The 22,439-nt window shown below is 60.8% G+C and overlaps 1 protein-coding gene across 2 annotated transcripts in view; it reads right to left on the bottom strand.

Moving 5' to 3' along the window:
* Positions 1 to 22,439, bottom strand: part of MGLL (monoglyceride lipase) — an 86,894-nt gene that overhangs the window by 46,310 nt on the left and 18,145 nt on the right. For both annotated transcript variants that reach the window (XM_055558723.1, XM_055558722.1), the window contains exon 3: positions 6,889 to 6,995. In XM_055558723.1, coding sequence (XP_055414698.1) covers positions 6,889 to 6,995 — 107 coding nt within the window. The remainder of the gene's footprint in view (positions 1 to 6,888; positions 6,996 to 22,439) is intronic.

Raw genomic sequence — 22,439 nt, 5'->3', positions numbered from 1 at the left:
GGCTGCTCTGTGACAGGGACACCCCATCGAGGGTGACACGGAGTTTGGATTAAATAAAGTGGGGAGGGTGAGCCGCCTGTGGCAGAGAGGATGGAAACTGGCCCCTGGTCTGGGGGCTGGACCAGGAGGCTCTGTTCCTGAAGGTCATGTCTGGGGTGAAGAGGGCTGGGGTCTCTGGGGCAGGGGGCAGCGTGGATGTTTACTGAGTACCCATCGTGTGACCGGCAGCTACCGCCGCACGTTCCCTCACCAGGTAGATGCTGTGAGTCACAGGAGGCTCGCGGAGGGTGTGCGCCCCATCCAAGGTTTCCAGTCGTGTCCTCTGAAGCTTCTCCCCATGATGAACCCCCAGGGTGAAGACCGCCCCCCTTTACCCCAGGGACAGCTGCACCAGGCCCCGGGGACCCCGGAGGCTCCGCGGGAGGTCCCTGTCCTTTCCACAGCCCACGGCCCAGGACAGACCTCACGCGGGAGGTTTTCGGACGCATCTGCTGTAGGAGATGCCCAATCTGCCTCCTGCACAGATATTACACGTCCAGTGTTAACAATGTCGACGCTGTGCCTTATTTAGAGTAAATCCTAGGACCTTCCATGGGGGTCCAGTGGCTAAGACCCCACACTCCCAGTGCAGGGTCGATCTCTGCTCCAGGAACCAGATCCCACAGGCCACAACCACAAGTTCACGTGTCACAACGAACGATCTCACGCGCTGCAGACCTGGCGCAGCAAAATGAAGACTTCAAAAAAAGTAAATAAACATTAAAACAATTAAACTCTATAGAAGAAACACCAGAGGTGACCTCGGTGCCTTCTTGGAAGCTGCCCAGTTGTATCTGAAAACCTGGGGGCTGGCCAGCGTCTGTGTTTCCACCGGCCTCCCAGGACCGTCTGCCAGTGACGTGAACCCGCCCTCTGTCCATCCGTCCCACGGCCATGGGCACCCTCCCTGCGGTGATTACCACCATCAGCTCCAGTTCACTGATGAGCAGAGACAGAGGTTCCCTTGGGGCTCAGAAGGTAAAGAGTCCGCCTGCAATGTGGGAGACCTGGGTTTGATCCCTGCGTCGGGAAGACCCCCTGGAGAAGGGAAAGGCTACCCACTCCAGTATCTGGGCCTGGAGAATTCCAAGGACTGTATAGTTCATGGGGTTGCAAAGAGCCGGACACGACTGAGCGACTTTCACTTCAAACAGAGGCTCACAGAGTTTGGTTTTATGCAAGAAAGAGGCAAGTGACCAAAGAGACTTCTGGCAGAGACTTGACATCCGAGCTGGCAGGTCAGGGACGTGTGACGGGACTGAGGACGGAGCAGGAGGGACCTCGAAGACCCGGACGCCACGTGGAGGCAGCTGGGCCCCTCCCGCACCCCACGGGCCGGCAGCGGGCTCACCCATCTGCCAGGGCTGGGCCCCACGACTGTTTAGGCATCAACCTCACTTTCATATTTACTAAGTAAGGCAAGAAAAATGAACAGATGAGTCAAATGCTGCAAACAAACACATGACTGCAGCTGAGAGGTGCCAAGCTGACCCGTGAGTGACCTGGACTCAGAACTCCCCGCCTGGAGGCCACGCCCCCACCGTTTTCCCCCTGAATTTCCCAAATGCTCACCTCTGCCTGGGCAGGGCCCCACCCAGGGGGCCAGGCAGAGCCACCCCCAGGACTTCCTCTTCTGAGACGCCCCCGCCCCCGGCTGAGCTCTTTAAAAAGAAACACAGACCCACAGCCTTGAACACTTTCCCTAAATATCTGCAGATAATGAACTCACTGCTGATCAGTGAAGAATGGCTCTTTTCCCCTTTGTCACTAAAGACGGGGCAACCCGGGTCCCGCCCCGCCGGTGGAATCCGGGACGCACAGGGTACAGTCAGGGTGCTGCCCACGGGAAGGGCCCAGAGATGAAGGGCACCAGCCGCCCGCAGCGGGTGGATCGGGGGGCTGCCCGCCCCCCAGCCCCCGCTCCTGCTCCGAGGGGTTTCCAGTGAGTCACCGACAGCAGCTGGTGGCCGGGGCCGGCATGAACGCGAGCCCGGGTTTCTCGGCACCGTGTTTGGAACAACAGAAACTGCCAGCCCGTCCTTCCACCTCCTCTGCCCCCTGGAGCCCCCGCCCCCGCCAGTACCCCCGCACCGGCCGAGCCCTGGACCTCGCTTCCCGGGGTGGTCGCCCTCTGCTGAGGGTCCCTTCCTGAGCTCCAAGGTCCACGGTGTCTCATCTCGGAACCCGGAGCGTTGCAGGCCGGGGTCTCGCTCCCCCTCCGCTCCTGATGCTAAACCCCAGGGTCCAGGCTGGGACTCCCCCCGCAAGGACGTGTGTCCGTGACCCCGTGTATCTGGGTTTCACTCACATGAGCTCCCCTGCCTGGAACAGCAGTTCTCAAATCACAGCTGCTCATCAGACTCACCCGGGGGGCGTCTCAAGGGTCCCGACACGCCCGGCCACACTCAAGAGATCAGTCTCTGCGGAACGAGGGGCCCTGGGAATGACTCCCCAGTGCTTTGGGGGCACCCCGATGAGAACCACAGCTCTCAGTGACTGGTGCTGGCTGTACACCCTTCCTCTCCTCTCAAGCTCCTACTCATCCCACAAACCCAGCATCCCACTGGCCCCTGGCGCTGGGAGGCTGCGTACTTGCAAGAGGCCGAGCCCACCTGAGCACCTGAGTTATGGGCCTCGGGGCTCCTCTGCCCCAGCCTTGGCCGCCAGAGCCCAGAGTCCTGGCCCCGCTGCGGGGTCCTCCCCGCCCTGCGGACACGAACACTCGCACGCGGGCGTTTGCTGCCGTTCACAGCGTCTCTGGTCTCGTCTGCTCTGGGCCACACACTCCTCCTTTCATTCCATAAACCCTGGTGATGCCTCCGCACTCTGCTCAGCAAGGAGGAGGCTGTGGGACCAAGGGCGGGATGACTGTCTCCACCTGCCGGGAGCCCGCTGCTGCCAGCAGAAGGGAGACTTTCTCCGCGGATAGTGAGAACCCTGACAAGGCTGGGCTCTTCACGGGGGCTGCGCACAGGGGGCAGGGCCCGTGTCCACGCGCTCCCCCTCGACAGCACCTGACCCAAGGCTAACGCACGATCAGGAACATCCACCTGATTGAAATGGTCACCGCATCAGAACACAGTGCGCTGATGACCCTGACAACAGCGTCCAGGCCAGAGCTTCGGAAAGCCGAGGGGGACGGGTGAGAGCTGACGCTGTGAGCTAAACACGGCTCAGAAAACACACAGGGCGGAAACGGTTGAGAAAAGCTCTCTTAAATGAGCCCGCGGTGTGGCCGGCAGGCGAGGAGAGGGCGCTTGGAGGGTCCATGCTGTGTCCTTCCTGCTAACAGAGCCCAGTTTGGTCGGGATCAGCAAACACGAAGCGAACAAGCTGGACGCCCCCCCATCGCTGCACACAGTGTGGCTGGAACTCGGCGGGAGCGCCGGGACAGGTCTGCTTTCCCGGCAGGACCCCAGCCTGGCCTCTCCACTGCTTTCTGCATCGCCTTCCTGCGAGACAGCAGGCTGGAGCTGGTACTCGTGGGCATGAAAGCCACGTGCTAAGAGCAGCTGAGCAAAGCTGCAGATGCAGCCTCAGGCCTGACAGAACGGCAGTGTCCTGAACCCACCTCGGGCTCTGCTTGTCCTGGGAGAAAAACAACCCCTTGTTTGAAATAATTTACCAAGATCAGGGGTCTGACGCTGGTATGTGTGCCCTGTGGACGAGGAGGGCCTCAGACCCTCACCTCTGAAACGGGGGGATGGACTTAAGCGTTACGAGGCTTGGAGATAAAGCATGAGAAGGGCCCCAGCCAGAGCCTGGCATGCAGCTGGCACTTAATGAACGGCAGGAATAAAGTTCTCACTTCTGGCAAAGTCCTCTGTGTCCATGAGGCCGCCTATAAAAGTCTAAGGTCAAACAAAACAGTTACGGGAGACGCTAGCTGAGCACCTTGTGTTCGCAGGCCACCGGGCGTGGGGAGACGCGGCCGGCCACCCGGCCCGATGTCCCCAGGCTTCCGTCTGAACAATGAAACCCCGGAGTTCAGCCAAGCAACGAGATTTAACCTAAAATCGAGTCAGCACAGGATCTGCAGAAAGCCATGTTTCTACGGATCACATCCCAGGAACCAGCCTTGAAACCACCCTTGGTAGGTCTGTTCGCTTCGAGAAGCATTGTCTATCCTTCGGCCAATCTCCCCTGGAGCCTCTGCAGCCGGAAAGGGGACCCAAGGACCCAGGACCCCTGCTTCTGGCCTCGACGTCCCCTGTCCAGGTGCGCCTGCTGCTCTGCCAGGGGGCCGGAGGGGGCCTCGCAGCTGGCAGAGTGAAGAGGAGGCGCCACCCTCTGCTGCCCCCGGACATGCTTATTCCCATTCTATCACTGCGCTGCCTGCCCATTTGGCAGATGAGAAAACTGAGGTCTGAGGTCCACGGCTGGGGTCGCAGTCAGGTGGCTGGGCGCAGGTGTGTCTGCCTCAGGTAGGGGGGCAGGTCCCCGGGGCAGAGGGGTGACAAGCGACTGCAGACCCTGGAGACAGGGAGGTGACGTCTGCCAGGCCCTGGGCCCTCCCCCTCCAACTGGCCACATCAGTGCTCTGACGCTCTCCCCACAGAGGCCTCCTTATATTTAACAGCTAAGCGGGAAAGAACGAAGCCCCTCTCCGTAGGGGTCAGCCTGGTGTGAGCGGGGCAGCGGCGTGGAGAGAGGAAGGAGGCACCAGAGGCCTGGGCTCCAGCCCCCCCGGGACCCCCAGCCCCGCCTCTCCACGAGAGACATGGGGGCTCCGGGTGCTAACCACCAGCAGCTGCTTCCCCAGTCTGCACAGGACCCCCTGCACCCACTTCTCCCGCGAAGGGAGCCTCGGCCACTCTCAGCGCCAGACGAGGATGGTCACGCAGCTCACGTCTTGAGTAAAAGTACCTCCATTGGGTACTTGCCAGAGAGATCGCCCACGAGCCACTGCAAGAGACTGCTCAATCAAGCGAGGTGAGCGCCAGCCTCGGTTGTCAATTCAAGCGAGGTGAGCGCCAGCCTCGGTCGTCAATTCAAGCGAGGTGAGCGCCAGCCTCGGTCGTCAAGCTATATTCGGAAGTCAGTGAGAGTCAGGCCTCAGCTTCAAAGGAGGGGTTGTTTCTTTTCTCTCTTCACTCAAAAAAAAAACTCTTCCAATTGTTTTTCAACGTCCCACGGTCACACACACAAACAAGGCATGACACAGGTACCCGCTCCCACGGACATGGCCAAGGGCAGCTGACAAGAGGGTGGTTGATGCCAGGACAAAACCAGACTATCTTGAAATTCCGTTGGAGCTGTTTCGTGTTTGCCTGGTACAAACGCCCTTTGCTTTCAGAACGCCCCCATGTTGTTCAGCTCCTTGTAACAAACGTTACCGGAGACAAACGTGATAGAAAGTAAGTCATTCCCAGCACAGGCCTAACAATGTGGAAAGCACCAGAGTAAATGACAGTCCCGCCAGGAAATTCAGGCTAATCCTTGAATGTTACCTCTCAGATGGTCTCACAAAGATCACTGGGAATGTCTGCAAAGCACGAGAGAGCACGGAGCCCGCAGTGAGCAAGGCCTTGGTCAATATTCTCAGTTCAAAGGACCAGGGCCCTTGCGTGTATCTGGCTGGAAAAGGGCTCTTGGCAATCAGGTCGCCGTCCAAGGGACTCTCAAGAGTCTTCTCCAGCACCGCAACTCAAAAGGAGAGCCAACCAGTCCATCCTAAAGGAAACTGGCCCTGAATATTCACTGGAAGGACTGATGCTGAAGCTGAAACTCCAATACTTTGGCCACCTGATGTGAAGAGCTGACTCACTGCAAAAGACAGTGATGCTATAAAGATTGAAGGCAGGAGGCGAAGGGGACGGCAGAGGATGTGATGGTTGGACGGCATCACCGACTCGATGGACATGAGTTTGAGCAAGCTCCAGGAGATGGTGAAAGACAGGGAAGCCTGGCGTGCTGTGGTCCATGGGGTCACAAAGAGTCAGACGACTGAACCACAACAGACCAAGCTGCAGTTCCTTATACACAGAACGCCCGAAGCTCCCCCGTCACCAGGAACCCCGGCCCGGCACTGCCCCCCACCTCCCTGCAGCTCATTATTTCCATACCGGATGGGACAGAGGCAAGGTTTTTGCATCTGGGGGACAGTGGTAGGTTTCCACCTTGCAGCAGCGCAGAAATCACCACGTTCTCTCACGAGAACTCTTCCATCTTAACACTTTCAGGCCAAGAAAGATCTCGGCTGGGGGCCATCCCAGACACGGAGAACGCCACCCGGCCAGTGAAGGAGCTACAGACAGACTCAGGCACCAGACGCTGCGCTTTGATGGTTACTGTGGATTTCATTGCTGAGAAAGAATTAAAGACTTGGCCTGCGGACGAGTGCGTGCACAGGTGTGCGTGCAGCTGTGTGTGTGTGTGTGAACAAGCCGCGTGTTGGGGGGTTTCTCAGGCCCACTCGGCCCTCGAGACCCTGACTGTCCCCCTGGTCTGAAGTGCCCTGGACACGCCCGGAGGCCCCCGTGGGCTGTGAACCGGCTCGCACTGAGTCAGCATCGTCTGCAGTCCCTCGGGGGGAAACCAGGGCCCGTTTTTCATGGAGGGCGTTTAATGGATGTGAGAGAGGATGACATGGCCTGGGCTCGCGTACAAATGTATTTCAACTCCGGGGCTTTTCAGCGGAGACTTCCAATCAGCCTGCATTCGGTCCCTGCCGTAACAGAAACTGCGGGCCAGACAATTTTTTTTTTTTTTTTTGCTTACAGAACTACCTGTTTTTCACTTAGAAACAGCCCGTGGAGACAGCCTTTCTCCGGTCTCAGAGCGGCGTGCCCGGGGAGGGAGCAGGGTGGGGTGAGGCGGACATGGGGCCCGGAGTGGGCCGGTACTCACCGTGGTCGTGGGCGAAGACCAGCAGGCCCAGCCCCACCAGCATCTGTGCCAGCTCGTCGTAGCGGCCGCAGTGCTCGCCGGCTCCGTGGGACACGAACACCAGGGCCCTGCGGGACGAGAGACGGCCGTTAGGGAGGCCGGAGCACGGAGGCCGCGGCGGGGTCCCGGGCTGCTGGTTGGCACGGCCTCTGAGGGCGCCGCCCGGGTCGGAGGCAAGCGGGGCACTCTGGTCAGGGCGGCAGTGAGTGGCCTGGCGACCCCAGCCGAGCCTCCAGGCCCAGGGGAGCCGACCCTAGAGCGCAGGTGACCCCAGAGAGGAGAACCACGTGGACGGGGGGCCCCAAGCCTCGGGCTGCCGTCTGGGCCCTGAAGCCACAGCTCCTGGCCCACGCTGGCTGAGCTGTGGGGATATGGGGACAGTCACTTGTACGCAGACCACCCCCTCAGGGTCGTGTGCTTCGCTTCATTCCGCACGTGCTCCCCACCCCCGTAGTCTCGCTGAGGACACATGGACTCTGCGTCTCTGCGCCTGGCACAGTTCCGAGCTGTGCGGGCCACGCTGCACGGGGCTCGAATGGATGAAGGAAGGAGCAAGGTGTGAGGCTCTGAGATAAACGGGGTAGCCTGCACCCAAGACCTGTGCAGAGGAAGCCATGGGACTGGCGGCAGAGCCTGGCTGGACACCCATCCCCCCGAAAGCCTGTGACATGCTGAGCCCATCCGGGGACACAGACGGGGCCCCAGAGTCACCCAGTGTGGGGAGGGGGTTACAGGAGGGTGTTCAGATGCTGGACTGTGCAACTAGACTCCCCTGCAGGCAAGGCACGGACTGCCAGGAGCCAGAAAGAGAAGGGAGAGAAGGGGGAGAAGGGGGAGGGGAGGAGGGGGAGGGGAGGAGGGGGAGGGGGGAGGAGGGGGAGGAGGGAAAGGAGAGGGGAGGTAGGAAGCGAGGAGGAGGGGATGGGGAGGGTGGGAAGGGAGAGGGGAGGGGAGGAGGGGGAGGGGTCGAGAGGGAGGGGAGGGGGGGAGGGGGAGGGGCATGGTGAGATGAAGCAGGAGGGGCAGGGGGATGAGGGAAGGAGGCCGGGACAGCAGCTGCCCTCTTGCTGAGTGTTTACTTTGTGCCGGTCCCTCCGTTAAGCCCACACACAGGATTTCGGATCCTCGCTGTCACCCTACACTTGACCTTCTTTACAGCCAAGACTGAAAACCAGGGAAGCCACATGGCGAGCTGGTAAAACACAGATCAGAACATGCGCCCCTGCCCCGGCTCTCAGGTCTCCAGGGGGCCTCAGGGGCTTAGAGGACAAGTCATTGTGTCCCTCTCTGTCTCTCCAGACCTCCAGCACCTCCCTGCTCCCCACCCATCCTCACGAGGGGCTTCCAGTCTCCTCAGCAGCACCAGCTCATCCCGGCTCAGGGCCTTTGGTCCCATCTCCCAGAGCACTTCTCCCAGATCCCCCCTGGCTGCTCCTTATGCTTGGGTCTCATGGCAGACCTCCCCGCAATGGCCTCCCTCCCTTGGGCCTTTCTGACCTGCTCCGGGCCCTCACCACACTTCACAGTTTGCACCAGGCCCTCCGGGCACAGCACAGTTCGCCACTGCTTTGCTATCACTTGCGGGCTTGGTTCCCGTCTCTCTCCTCCCCTCTGAGGTCAGCTCGAGAGGCCAGGAGCCTTGCCCATCGTGTTGCCAGCAGAGCCCAGAGCTGTGCCAGCCTAGCGGTTCTGCAGCAACCAGCGCATATGTGTGTGGTGGGTGAGGCAGCGCCTGTGTTCTCTCTGCAGCTCCCATCTGCCAGGATGTGGATGGTATGCTCTGAGCAGCGCAGGAAGCAGCGGTGCTGACCTCGTTTGACTTTGTCATCTGTCCCCCCCGCCCTTCTCCTAAAACACAGGAGGCATTTTCCACCCTCTTTGCTGCGGCACACAATGTCCAGCCCCCTCCGCTTGATCGGACATCAGTCTGGGCCGATTCAACTGCCCCCCAACCCTCAGGGTCTGCAGACGGGATTGTCTCAGCTCCCCCGGCGTGTGCTGGAAACTCAAAACAGCCGTCACCTCCAGCTGCACCAGGGGCTGCGCTCCCAGAAGGAGCAGATGAAGCACTTTCCAGTCCTTGGGGAGCGCGGCAGAGGCTGGATTAATTCAGCCCACAGTTAATGCCGGTGGACAAGCCGGGTCACACGACAGCCAGCCTCTCCCTGCGGTCGGGGCCCACGGGGTGCACGAGGACCTCAGGGGCTCAGTTCACGTCCCGGGAGTGGCGCTCAGCATCGCTGCCTGGAACGGCCTGCTGAGAGAGCCCACCTGGAGCCGTCAGTGCGGAAGACACCGCTCTCAGGCCGGAGGGCCGTCTCATCCGGCGGCTCTCCACCCTGGGAGTCACTCGGGGAGCTTTCCACTGTGCCTGGCTGCGTCCCACCCCAGACGCACCTCTGGCTAACGGTGGTTAACGGTCGCGGAGAGCCCAGAGGTCCCACCGGGCGGCCAGGGTGGAGAGGTGCCTCCATCGGGAGCGATGCTGCTCAGAAGCCGTGTGGGATTCCAGGGCCGGGAAGGCTGCCCTTTGGACGTGGAGACTTGCAGCCACCGTGGAGCCACTCGACTCCCAGGGGGATGTGCTAGGGAAGCACAGGCTCCTCTGGATTGATGTGGAAGCTTCCGGGCCGTGTTGCCGCCATCTTTTCGGAAACAGGCAGACCCACGCGGCTGTCCACTGCAGGAAGCACAGGCTCTGCAGCCCTTTCCCCACAGGTGGACGCACCCTCAGGCTCACCTCCCCCCGGCCTAGGTCGGGCTTCTCCGCAGACACGTGCCCTGCAGTGGCCTTGTCTGGATCCGAGCTGCCGCTGCTGTGTGTGTGGGGGGGTGTCCTTGGCTCCTGGATCCAGCTCTTGCCTGAACCCCAATCCTGATGCATCCGCTCCCCCGAGGGCTCCCACATTTACTGTTCCCTGGACCCAAGCCACAGCACCCTCTGCTCTTTCCGCTGCATCACAACAAAGCTGCTGCTGCCCAGCAATCACATCCTCATCCCCTCCCTCCTCTGCTGAGAGCGCCCCTTCTCAGTGCTGAGATACACGGATGGTGGCGTGATGCTAAGCATTTAATAACCGCGGTGGATGGACCTGATTTGTACTGTCTGCCAACTTCCATGGTATAAATGCTCTCAACACAGCAGATCTCAAGTTATTAACGTGACACCAATTGACAGGGCACAAGGGAGGGTGCACACAGTCGGCTCCCGAGAGCAGGCCACATGGACACCCGTTCCTGACCCTGCTGGGCTATGCCCTGGGTCTCAGGCTTCTTCTAACTGCCCCCGGGATAGGGTCTTCAGTGCGTGTTGCCATCTGAACAACTCGCCCACGGTCAGCTCTGTTCCTCCTCCCCCAACTGGAAGGTCCCTCCAGGGTAGAAGCTTCGTGGGTCTGTGGGTCTGTGGGTCTCGTGTCCGAGGATACGCTCAGCTGAGTTAGACGCCGGCACACATCAGCAGCCTGGGAAGGACAGACCACATGACCCCCCCCACCCCCGTGCCTGGATCCCTCCACCCACAGCAGCCCCCAGGCTCAGACCTTCGGCGCAGGCTGGGGCTCCTCTTTGCCCACCCGCCCGTTGGGGCACCCCCTCCCCAGGCAGCCCCTGCCGTCTCCCCGCACCTGCAGCGGGTGGAGCCTCTGCTCGCTGGTCCATCTGAGGAGCGCATCTGAGGCCCAGCCATCCCCCCACGCTCCCAGGCCCCCACCCTGTTCCCACACACACAGCCAGCCGTTCCCGGCCCGAGTGTGTACCCTGTGTCCTCTGGGAAAAGGGCACACCGCCCGCCCCATGGAACATTGCCCCCTGCCTGCTGCCCGCCTGAGCCCTGCTGGCCTAGGGTTTCACGAGACACCATTTTGGCTCGGGGAACAGCACCCAAGAGGGCCTGTAAGCAAACACCAGCGAAGCTGGGAAGCTGAGGACAGAGAGCAAAGATGAGGCCGGGACAACGTGGCAGGGTCGGCATCACCAGGGCACGACACCTGGGCAAGGCTCCCGGACACTCCCAGGGCATGGGCACGGCCGTCCTTCCACCGGGAGCATCCAGAAATGCCAACGCAAGGGGCAGGAGAGGGACACCCAGCCCCGCCCTGCCCTTGCAGAGCCAACCGTCCACGGGGGAGACAGGCCCAGCAGAGAACGCGGCTCTTGGCACGGCTTAGGAGAAGCGCCGGAACAGGGTGCGGACCACGGGGTGGGGCTGCAGGGAGCAGACGGGAAGGCAGGTGGGAGGACAGCCGTCCTGTGCGGGGCCCTGCCCACCCCAGGCCAGGAAGAAGGGGGGGCCGGTCCTGAGAGGTGGGGGTGGCCCACGCAGAGGAGGGGCCAGCCGGGCAGTGACCTGGTCTGACCTCCTGAAGCCCCAGGGGCTGCTGTAACAGAGCAGGGAGGCAGGGGACAGGGTCTGCCCAGGAGCCCCAGTGGCCAGACCCTCAGCAGGAGCCCAGGAGAGCCCTGTGCTCCCTCCTTGCCTGGCCCGCACGCTCCCAAGAGGAGTGGCTGCAGAAAGCCCAGCAGGGCTGTTCACGCGGACAAGGCGCCAAGCAGGCTGCGGGAGGGGCTGTCAGGTCCGTTTCCTGGCGCTTCTTTACCGGCTGCAGCCCGCTGGGAGCCGGTCGTTCCGAGAGAAGGTGACTGTCGGAGGGGGAGGCCTGGCTCCAGAGCAGATGGCCGGCCTGGCACACAGCCCCGGGGAGGTGGAGCAGCTCCCGGGGAAGCATATGCCGCCCTCGACACGCACACTCAGAGTCACAAGCCACCTCTGCGCCCAGGTCTGACGGAGCAGGACTCCCCTCCACCCGACAAACCGATTCTCTTCAGTCTTGTTTATTCGTGGTCTAAGGGACAGACCTTGCTGGGTCTCAGTTTGCTCACCTGTAAAATGGGGACAGTCCTAAAACCACCGAGCGCAGAGGCGTCACGAGGTAAACAGGGAGAGAGGTGTGGAGCGGGGCTCAAGGTCTTGCCTGGCCCTGTCCCAAGAGACCCTGCTTTTTCGGCAGCACGGGGGGTCCACGTGCAGCCTCCGCCACCCTCTTAAACAGGTTCCTGCAGCTCTGTGGGCCTCAGTTTCTCCACCTGTGAAATGGGCCACTGTGCCCCCTCGACAGGGTTTGGGGATGAAACGAGAGAACTGACATGCAAACCATCGCAGGCAGCCTGCGGCTCCCGCCACCTGCTCTGCTGACCGTCACGCACTGGACGGTGAGCCCCTCCTGGGCCCAAACTGCCCAGGGACCCTTGGAAGGGTGGCCCGCCTGCTTCCGAGACACAGACCAGGGCTGGGGGCAGGGCGTTTACCCCCACGTCACCGGCAGGCTTCTATCCTCGGCCGGGACCTGCTCCCACCTCTGTCTGCACACCCGCGGGGGAGGCACGCGGCTGTCGGGAGAATGAGGGGGCGGATGTGAGACACTCGGCGAGGCCCGGCCACGGGAGCCAACGCCAGCGCCTCCTGCTCACCCTTTCCTGGCCACCCCCGCCTCATCACAGGAAATCTGAGCATGAGTGTCATCAGGAAAAAGTCAGAAAGACCAAGGATGACATGTTTGGTGGGAGGGACCACCAGGAGCAGCTCGGTGGGCGGGGGGTGTCTGCTGACCCAGAAGGCCGCAGCTGTTGTGGACGCCAGCCCCTCCGACCCCTGTAGGGTCCTCCGGTGCGGGGACAGGGTCCGCCTGCCTCCTGGGGAGCTGCGCTTGCTTATTTCCAAGGCCTCCCCCTCAGGAAACCAGCTAGTCACAGCACTGTCTGCATCCACCCTGCTCCTAACTTGCAGAATTGCATGACTTGAAAAAAAATCCATGCCCCCCTTCCCCGGCGCATCCGTGATCAGACCTGGAAGTGGGACGCAAGGGTGGCTGGGACCCCCTCCGGTAAGGAAAGCGGAGCGCGCCGGGCCCGGCAGGACACAAACCCAGCGCCTGGCCACCTCCCAGAGCCGGGGACCGGCGCGTCCCTCCCTGGCGGGGCTCCCGAGGCACCAACAGTGTGTGACGGGGACGGGAATAGAACAGAGCTGCTGAGGGGTCTAAAAATCTCAGAGGGAGCTCGAAATAGACCTCTCATTTGTAAAACAGACCGATAACTGCCCATCTCCTGGGCCTCGTGAGGCCTGATTGAGAGAATTTATGGAAAATAACCCAGAGGGACGCTGGGGGCAGCGAGCCATTACATAACAGTCAACGCTGGCAGCTGGAACCCGCTGCGGCCCAGATCCTGGCCCAAGCGTGCCGGGTGCTCACAGCGGCCCGGAGGTGGGCCTGGCCAACGTGGACCCAGAGGGGGCAACCCGCGCTCCTGGGGGTCGCCCGGCTCAAGGTCGTGCCTGCGCCCTGGGCCACGTGGGGCCAGGTGGTAAGGGGGAGACACCCCATGTGGCTGTGCCCTAGGGGGCGGTCAGGCAGCGTCCCGGAGGCCCTCACCCCAGGCAGTAGCTGGAGCCTGAGGTCCCCCACGGAGGTCGGCTCTGAGTCCACGATCCTGAAATCTCCGCCCGAGCGCCTCCACCCTGCAGTGGTCACTGGGCTCTCCAATGCAGTCAGCCGTGGGGCAGGGGCGGTCCCATGAATGACCCAGGGTGCTGCTCCACGTCCCTCCCAGGGAGGGCCACCCCCAGGGGACGCCTGGCCGGCCCGCCCCCTTCCTGCACGACCCGGCTCTCGCAGTCTGACCACCTCCTTCCGCTCCAGGTCCCACTGCCTACCTGTCCTGGGGCCCCCTGTGGGGACGAGGACACGGCCTCCTGCTCCTCTGGGACCCAGCCAGGTGAGGCCCTGGTGCTCGTGGCCGCCCGCCCTTCCCTTCACCGTTGCACAGCGTGGGCAGCTCCCCCAGACTGCCCGCTGAGGGCGTGGCTGCCAGGCCCCCGGAGGCCCTCTCCCGCCTCCTCTCAGTGAGGCACACGTCCCCACCTGAAGCCGAGAGGCACCCCGAAACAGAGGATGGCCGAGCGGAGACCCCTGGGCCCCCCACGCCCCGTGCTCCACGCTGCAGCCCTCGTCAGGAGCCTGCTTGCGTGGCGTCTGCAAGGGCAAATCCATTCCAAGTTCATCCCCGCACACAGCCGCCCGGCCTGCCCGCCTGGTTCACACCCTGCAGCCCCCCGGTGACGTCACGGCTCACGTCCACGCTGATCACCCCGCACAGCGGCAGGCGGGCACGTCCGCGTCCACGTCCCCGAGCTGCCCCAGCCAGCAGATGTGGACAGACTCTGATCTGCACCTCGCCCTGCTCACTAAGCTCCTTGGCCACTGCCCCCCAGGACACCCTGTGGCCGCTCGTGCTACCTGTGAACTCCAAGGCCAGGACCATCCGCCTCCCTTACATGGAAATTCTGCAAGCGGCTCCTGTCACTGATGCTTCGCCCCCACGGGAGGGAGGAAGGTCCCCGACCTTTCTCAGGCATGTGCCCAGGGCCATGCATGGGTTCAAGCCCACGTCTCTCTCTCTATGGAGACTGAGAACCGTGGATCTGGCTTTAAGACACTTGAATGAAATCAACCCATCCATTCACCTTGACAACACGCGACGGCCCACAAACATCTTAAGACTTGATGGGAAGGGGCACAAAAAAAAATCTTAAGAGTCGCCAAAAAAGGGCATGCTTTAAAAGTCGGTTTTCCCCGAGTTCAGACCCCACCTCTGGCATCTGAGGAAGTCACTCCCAGACTCAGATGGGCAGGCGTAAAAGAGGAAGACCCATCCGGCCTCACAGGGGCATCGTGAGAAGTAAGCGGCCGTGTTCTCCAAGTGCCCAGCCCATGGCGTGTGGCTTCCTGTCCCCGGGAAGCCTGCGTCAGGACTGGGCAGATCAAGTCAGCTGAGAACACGCCAAGGTGTGTGTGCTGGGAAGGACTGCTGCACTCAGCCAAATGGTTACGAGCCCAGGCACCGCCTCGCCTTCGGGTCTGTGTATCTGGGTTTTTACACACACAAGCAGGCCCCCCAGTACCAGAAACGGACTTTGACCCGGGAGCACTGCGGCTGGCCGGCAGCCCACCCAAGTCCACAGGAATTCCCTGCGCTGACCACAGGTGCTCCCACCGCAGAAGTAAGGGAGTTGGAGCAGAAGCTGGTACCGAGCAGGACGAAGGCCACCCTGCACGCGGCTGGGGTCTGCCCCAGCCCCTCCGCGTCTCCACCTGCAACCCGTGTGTCCACCGGAAGGGGAAGGCCTGGCCTGGCAGACTTGCACAACGTGGACAGTTTCAAAAGCCCGCTGAGCTAACTCTTCACAAGCCAATGGCACCGAGATATCAGAAAAACCAGGGCTGTGTGTGCAGGTTATGACACAAACATGGAGTGAGCGAAGTGTCAGTCACTCAGTCCCGCCCGGCTCTGCGACCCCGTGGACTGTAGCCCTCCCGGCTCCTCTGTCTGTGGGAGTCTCCAGGCAAGAACACTGGAGTGGGTTGCCGTGCCCTCCTCCAGGGGATCTTCCCAACACAGGGATCAAACCCAGGTCTCCCACATTGCAGGCACATTCTTTACCCTTTGAGCCACCAGGGAAGCCAAACACAGATATAATTCTATCTAAAAAATTCTAAGATTGGCATGCTTTGAGAGCCTGTGTGCTGGGCTCTGCACTGTGCCCCTAGGCTGGAAAAGCTCTGGATATCAGGGACCCTTCCCTCCTTGTAAGGGCCTGTTCTTACTTTACAGAACATTCTATAGGTAAGTCTTCTCAAATCCTAGTGAAGTTATTGGAAAGTTTCTAAAGTTCCTGCAGCAAAACTATCTCCTAATAAGATGTTTTCTTGAGTCCTCAGAATCATGTCCTTCAGTGGGGCTGCTAGAACTCTTTTGAATTTCTGGCGATTTTCATCTTGCGCTTGCCCTTTTTGAAGGTCAGATGTGTCTGGTTTGAGGGACTGAGAGATGACTGTGAGGATCTGCCCAGGTCCTACAGTCCCGACAGCAGGAGGCACGGAACTGCCCCCGGGGCCACCAGGACTCCTGGGGGGACAGTAATTAACGCTCTTGAATTTATGAAGTGACAAAGCAGGCCACCAAACTGGCACAGTATGACACAAAACACACTCAGGCCCACAGCTCATGCACGAGAGTCTGAAAGAGGAATACGGCTCATTCTGGAAAACGGAAAAACCCAGGCAGGCACCAAGAAAAATAAAACCCATGTGTAATCCCCCCACCCAGGGCTCCCGTCAGGGACCAGGTACTTCCTTCTGTGTTTTCCCTCTCCATATACGTTAAATTCAGTTTGTTATTACTTATACTTTAATTATGAACTTATAACTACAGCTTACAACTGTAATTAATTTTATAACTGTAACCACGCCTAATGTTTCATCTGAGATCCTTCTTCGGGTTCACTGACCTCTTTCCAGGAAGAGTTTCCCACGGGAGGAGCGGGCCAGCACCACCTACTTCAGAGCTGCTGTGGGTGAGCGGACAAACACCCGAGCAGACCCCCCGCGCTGGGAGGCGCCCCAGAAACAGCGCAGGGGGCACGCCTGCTGCACGCAGAACAGACGCCACCAGCCCAGGAGGCCTGAGCCCTCCCAGCCCCACACTATGGGTTCACACTGCGTCCATGCTGGGTGACGGGTTAGAAAAGGCTGGTTCTGATCCGCTTCCATCCCCAGCCCGCCCCCCAGGAGAAGGTCACCCGCACGTGGAGCATCGTGGCTCGGGCACTCGGGACCACAGCTGGCCCTCCACCAGCAAGCATCGAGGAGTCACGTGCATGGCCTCACGCCCGCTGGGCATCCAGCAGGTGGGGGACATGGACGTGGCAGGGACAGGGCAGCTCCAGTTGGAGCCCAAGCCTCCTCGACTCCTGGGCCATCAAAGGGAAGCTGTCACACAGGTCTCAAGATGGCCACACATAGAGGCCCATGGGGCCCCGGCAGGGAGGTGTCACGGGACGCCTGGTCTACCACGCAGCACAGGCCTCCCTGTGCAGGGATGATGCAAGCCGTCCACAAGGAAACCACAGGCCACAGCGAACGTGTGTTTCCATACAAACGTGCAAAAGTGGTTCGGCAGCAACCAGCTGCAAGCAGAGGGGGCCGGACCGGCCGGTACACCGCACTCCTGGGTCTCTGCCAGCTTCTCCTGGCTGGCTCCCCGCCACCCCTCACCCCACGTGGCCATCCCCAGGAAGACTGGGCCCACGGAGCAGGGCCGAGGCTCTTCCCCAGCCCACGACCGTGACGTCTGCAGGCAAAGAAAAGCATCCCCAGCGCACGGGACTGCCTCGGCCCACAGTGGGACTGGCCCCTGGCCTTCCGAGCCTCGATCTGGTCTGGCTCAGCACACAGCCATTCTCTGAGCCGGAAGCCCTCTGAGGGCAGAGCCAGGGCAGAAAGAACGAGACCCGCACCATCCTTTTCACTGCGACTGTCTTCACTCCTTACTCATATGCCTAAGATGACATGCATGCTGAAGGCCGCGCATAGCCTGAAATGCGCCAGCTCACAAAGCAAAGTAGCACTGACAGAGATACAGAAAGGAGGTCCTTACGCGCCTCCTGCAAACAGGGGAAAGGAAACAGGCCAGGCTTTACTTCCTTGGGCTCCAAAATCACTGCAGATGGTGACTGCAGCCATGAAATTAAAAGACGCTTGCTCCTTGGAAGAACAGCTATGACCAACCTAGACAGCAGATTAAAAAGCAGAGACGTGACTTTGCCAACAAAGGTCCGTCTAGTCAAGGCTATGGTTTTTCCAGTGGTCATGTATCGATGTGAGACTTGGACTCTAAAGAAAGCTGAGCGCCGAAGAATTGATGCTTTTGAACTGTTAGTTGGAGAAGACACTTGAGAGTCGCTTGGACTGCAAAGAGATCCAACCAGTCCATCCTAAAGGAGATCAGTCCTGGGTGTTCACTGGAAGGACTGATGCTGAGGCCAAAACTCCAGTACTGTGACCACCTCATGCAAAGAGTTGACTCATTGGAAAAGACCCTGATGCTGGGAGGGATTGGGGGCAGGAGAAGGGGACGACAGAGGATTAGATGGCTGGATGGCATCACCGACTCAACGGACATGGGTTTGAGTAAACTCCGGGAGCTGGTGATGGACAGGGAGGCCTGGCGTGCCACAGGCCATGGGGTCAAAAAGAGTCGGACATGACTGAACAGCAACATGTGCCCAGGAGAGCCTCCCGAGAGCTCCCAGCCTTGTCCTCAGCCAACCCCAGCCTCAGCGTGGGTCATGCCAAGGTCAGCGTGGCCCCTCGCCGTGAACTGCCCTGGATGGGTGAGCAGTCACGGTACGGTGGGCACACGGACGGAGCGCCGCAGGCCAGAGCGTGTGCCTCCGACCCCCGGGGGCACTGCCTGCCCTCACTCTTGCGACCACCTGGGCACCTTCTCTTCGTCATTTAACCACATGCGTGCTGCGTAAACACCAGTCTGTTCCGAACGTCCGAACTCGTTCAAACAGACCCATCCTCATGGTTTTTCTGCATCTTGTTTCTTTGGCTTTGGAGCTGTGGGGCTTCAACCATGTGGACAAGTGTGGCAGGGTTCACCGACACAGCACAGAGTCCCCTGCAGACAGACGTCTGGACGGGCTCCACCAGGGGATGCGTTGAGTCCTGCCGTAGCGGTTGGCGTGTGAGGCTCCTGGCGCTCACGGGCCAGGGTGTCCCTGTCTGGCGACAGTCACCGCCCTGCGGGTGAGGACCGTCAGCTCCAGCAGGCAGGACCGGTTCACCTTCTCACCGACGGCGCTCAGCCCTCCTCTGTCCACGTGGCCTCCCAGCTGAAGGGCTGGGAGAGGGAACCTCACTGTGGCCTTTATTCCCATTTTCCTGATCATTGGCAGGGCGGCGGCCTCACCCACCGCGAGCCTTCCAGGCCATGTCTGTGTACCACGACCGCACCCACCTCCCGTCTGTCCGGGGGGCTCCTGCCCCTCTGGTGGTGCCCCGGCCATACCGAACCCCAGCCAGCCTCAGTCACCCTATCTCCTGGGTTCCCCCGTCTCCAGGCGTGCTTGTGTGACAGGCCCTGGTCATGCTGGGCTAGAAAAACCTGCTTCTTTGTTTTTCAGGCAGTTAAGTGACACCTTCCAGTCTCCATCGCCTGGAACCTCGCCCAGCAGACACCAGGCTGCTCAGTGGGTTGGTGGGTTCATGGGGTTTGCAGGAAAACTGCAAACTCCTCCCGGCAGACAGAACTCTGGTTTCGGGCCGGACGTGAGGATGTGAGCGAGAAGACAGGCAGGGCTCCTTGCCGGCTCTGAGCCTCCAGCTGCGTGGCGGGCAGCCCTGGGTCCACCACTGCGGCCCTGCCTGTAGCTTCTGGACACGGAGCCCGGGGCCCGCTCCCCAGAAGGCCGCACCGCTCACGTGCGTCCCCTGCAGCCGTCTGCTGCCTCCCCCAGCCCCCACTACCCTAGACCCAAGGATCGCAACAGCCTCCCGGCTCCACACCCTGCCCCCAGCCCCTCCCACTCCAATCTGTGCGGCTTCCCGTCCTGCCGATGCCAGGAGTCATCCCTGCGATGCTTGGGCAGCTGACTCGCTCTCAGCCCCGCACCTCCCGGGCCCCCTCCCTCCCTGCCAGACCGTCCTGCCCGCGCTCCACACCCCTGCCTGTCCTGAGGCTCTGCACTCAGGCTCCCCCAGAGCAATCCGGCCACGGAGGTCTCAGGAGGGTGAGGGTGGTCAGGGCAGCCGAGACCGTGGATGACCCAGCTGAGCCGGGGAGCAGGGAGGCAGCTCGGGGTCACAGGTAACAAAGCTCAGGACGAGGGGCGGCAGAGTTCCCACGAGGGTGGGGGGCAGGCAGGGCCAGCTCGGACACCATCCAGCAACAGAACAAACCGTCAGCGGCCAGGGCCCGGGCGGCCGGAGGGACGGGAGACACAGCTGGGAGCATCCATCACCCCAACTGGACCTGTTACCCCAGCGGGCCCTACCCAGGAGCCCTGTAACGTAAAGATGAGCAAACCAAGCCAGAAAGGGCTGAGGTCACACACGCCATCAGAAGCGGCAGAAGGAGAACCGTACCCAGCAGCCTCGAACCTGAGTCCTGCGCCTCCCACCGGGTCCCGGGGCCCAGCTCCCGCTCCTGGCTCCAGCCCCACCACAGTGAGCCCACCCACCCTCTCTGCAATTCCCCGCCTCACGCCCCGTCTCGGGGGCAGTGGGGCAAACGGATGGGAGCGGCGGGCACGAGAAACTGTGGCCCGGCCCCCTGGGCTTGTCCCCGTTTCACAGCCAACGGCTCCTCTCCCAGCTCCTTAACAGTTGCTGTGAAATGGACAAGCGATCACAGCATCGTGATGGGCAGGCAGCACTTCCCTTGCTCGGCCCCAGGCTCCACCCCTGCTCCCGGGAGCTTCACCTGCACACACGGCCGCCGTACTTCTCACGTGAGCACCACACCGTGGGGTTTCTCGTTCACAAAGCTCAGGCTGAACCATAACAACCGTGGACCCTCACGGACAAGCCCATCACCCAAGCAGGGGCCAGAGGGTCTGGGTTCCTTAACCACGCCATGGGCCAGCTGCTGAATCCCGTTTCCTTTCCTGGTAAGTGGGGACAATACAGGGCCAGCCGTGAGGCCCACACAGAGCGTGCCCCAGAAAGCCGGTGGCGGGGGCCCGCCTGCCACACGGCCTAGCTGGGCCCTGTCGGTCGTCCTTTGCAGCAGGAAGCAGATGCTATGTGAGTCCCGTGTGGTTCGCCACTGGTTTTCTGCCACAACTGATGTTTCTGCCCTCACATCCACGCTCAGGCAAGCTCCTAACAAGCGGGGCGGCGAGACCTCGGTGCTAAGCTCAGATGCTGCAAGGCTCCAGCAAGTTTATAAGAGCACCTGCTTTCTTAAAAAGAAAAAGAAAAACACTGCTCATCCTATCGTACCTATTTATCTGGCCTTCCCAGGTGGCTCAGTGGTGAAGAATCCACCTGCTGAAGGCTCAGGTTCCATCCCAGGGTTGGGAAGATCTCCTGCAAGAGGGCATGGCAACCCACACCAGTATTCTTGCCTGGAGAGTCCATGGACAGAGGAGCCTGTGGGCTACAGTCCATGGGGTCGCAAAGAGTCGGACAGGACTGAGCACGCATGCACGCATCTATGTATCCATCCATCCATCATCCGTCTACACGCAGACAGACACAGACACAGTCGCACCTGTCCCCGGAGGTGGCTCTGGCCCCACCGGTCGCACGGCGTGGGGCACGCCTGCTGCAGGACCGCCCGCCCCAGCCTGGAGCTCACCCCTCTCTCAGCCACTGCTTCCGTCAGTGACACAGGCTGACTGAGCTCAGGGTCTGGCTCAGGCTCTGAGGACGCATCTGAATTAGACAAAGTCCCTACCCTGGTGGAGCTCCGCGTCCCCGGCCAGAGCCAGAATAATCAGTATGTGAATACGTGCCAGGCCGCGTGAAGCGCCGTGGAGAGGACGGGCAGGGCGGGGGGGGGGTGGGGGGCGAAGGGATGCTGTGCCCCTCCCGCCAGCGTGGAACTGCTTCCTGCAGCCCCAGGCCCTCTAGACACAGGTTGAGGATGGGGTCAGGATTCTCCAAAGAAGACACACGAATGGGCAACAGGCACGTGAAGAGATGGCCAACGCCACTAGCCATCAGGGAAACGCATGTCAAAACCACCATGAGGTGCCACCTCACGCAGCATGACCACCAGAGAGTCCACAAACGACAGACGTTGGCGAGGGCGCGGGGAGGGCGAACCTTTCTGCGCAGCTGCTGGGGATGTCGGTTGCTGCAGCCACTGTGGAGAACAGTATGGAGGGTCCTAAAAAGGTTAAAAATAAAGCTGCCGCAGGATCCAGCACTTTCACTTCTGAGAACGTATCCAAAGGAAATGAAAAGGCTATATTCACGAGATATCCGCACCGCCCGCTGTTCACAGCAGCACTGTTTCCAGTCACCGCCTTACAGGAGCAACCGAAGTGTCCACCCACAGGTAAACAGATCGAGACGCGGTGTGCACACGCAGCGGCCGAGAACTCAGCCGCAAGAGCTGAGGAGATCCTATCATTTGCAACAACACGGATGGACCCTTGGGCATTATGCTGAGTGAAGCAAGTCAGAGAGAAAAAAAGCAATTACCGTGGCATTACTCAGATGTGGAATCTAAAAAGAAAAGGGGAGCAAAACAAGAGACACTCTTAAAACAAGGCACCAGATTTGTGGCTACCAAGGATGGGGGTGGGAGGAGGGAGACTGGAAGAAGGTCGAGAGATAGTAATACAAACTCCTGGTTATAAGTCAAGTCCTGGGATGCGATGCCCAGCATGGCGTATAGTGACCACTGACTGCTGGATGCTGTACAGGAAAGCTGTGAAGAGCGCAGATCCTAAGAGCTCTCATCAGAAGGGGAAAAAGTCCACCCCCCTTTTTTTTATCTGTGTGAGATACAAGCTCCTGTGATACTCATTTAGAGCCCACGTGATTTCATTAAGCTGCACAGCTTATTAAGCTCATACAGTGTTGCACATCAACACCTCAGCAAAACTGGGAAGCAGCAGCAGCAACGGAAGGAGTCTGTCAGGGCACTTCCCCGGT

The sequence above is a fragment of the Bubalus kerabau genome, chromosome 20 (assembly GCF_029407905.1).
Source record: "Bubalus kerabau isolate K-KA32 ecotype Philippines breed swamp buffalo chromosome 20, PCC_UOA_SB_1v2, whole genome shotgun sequence".
Classification (NCBI taxonomy): Eukaryota; Metazoa; Chordata; class Mammalia; order Artiodactyla; family Bovidae; genus Bubalus; species Bubalus kerabau.
This window is presented reverse-complemented; position numbering and strand designations above follow the sequence as displayed.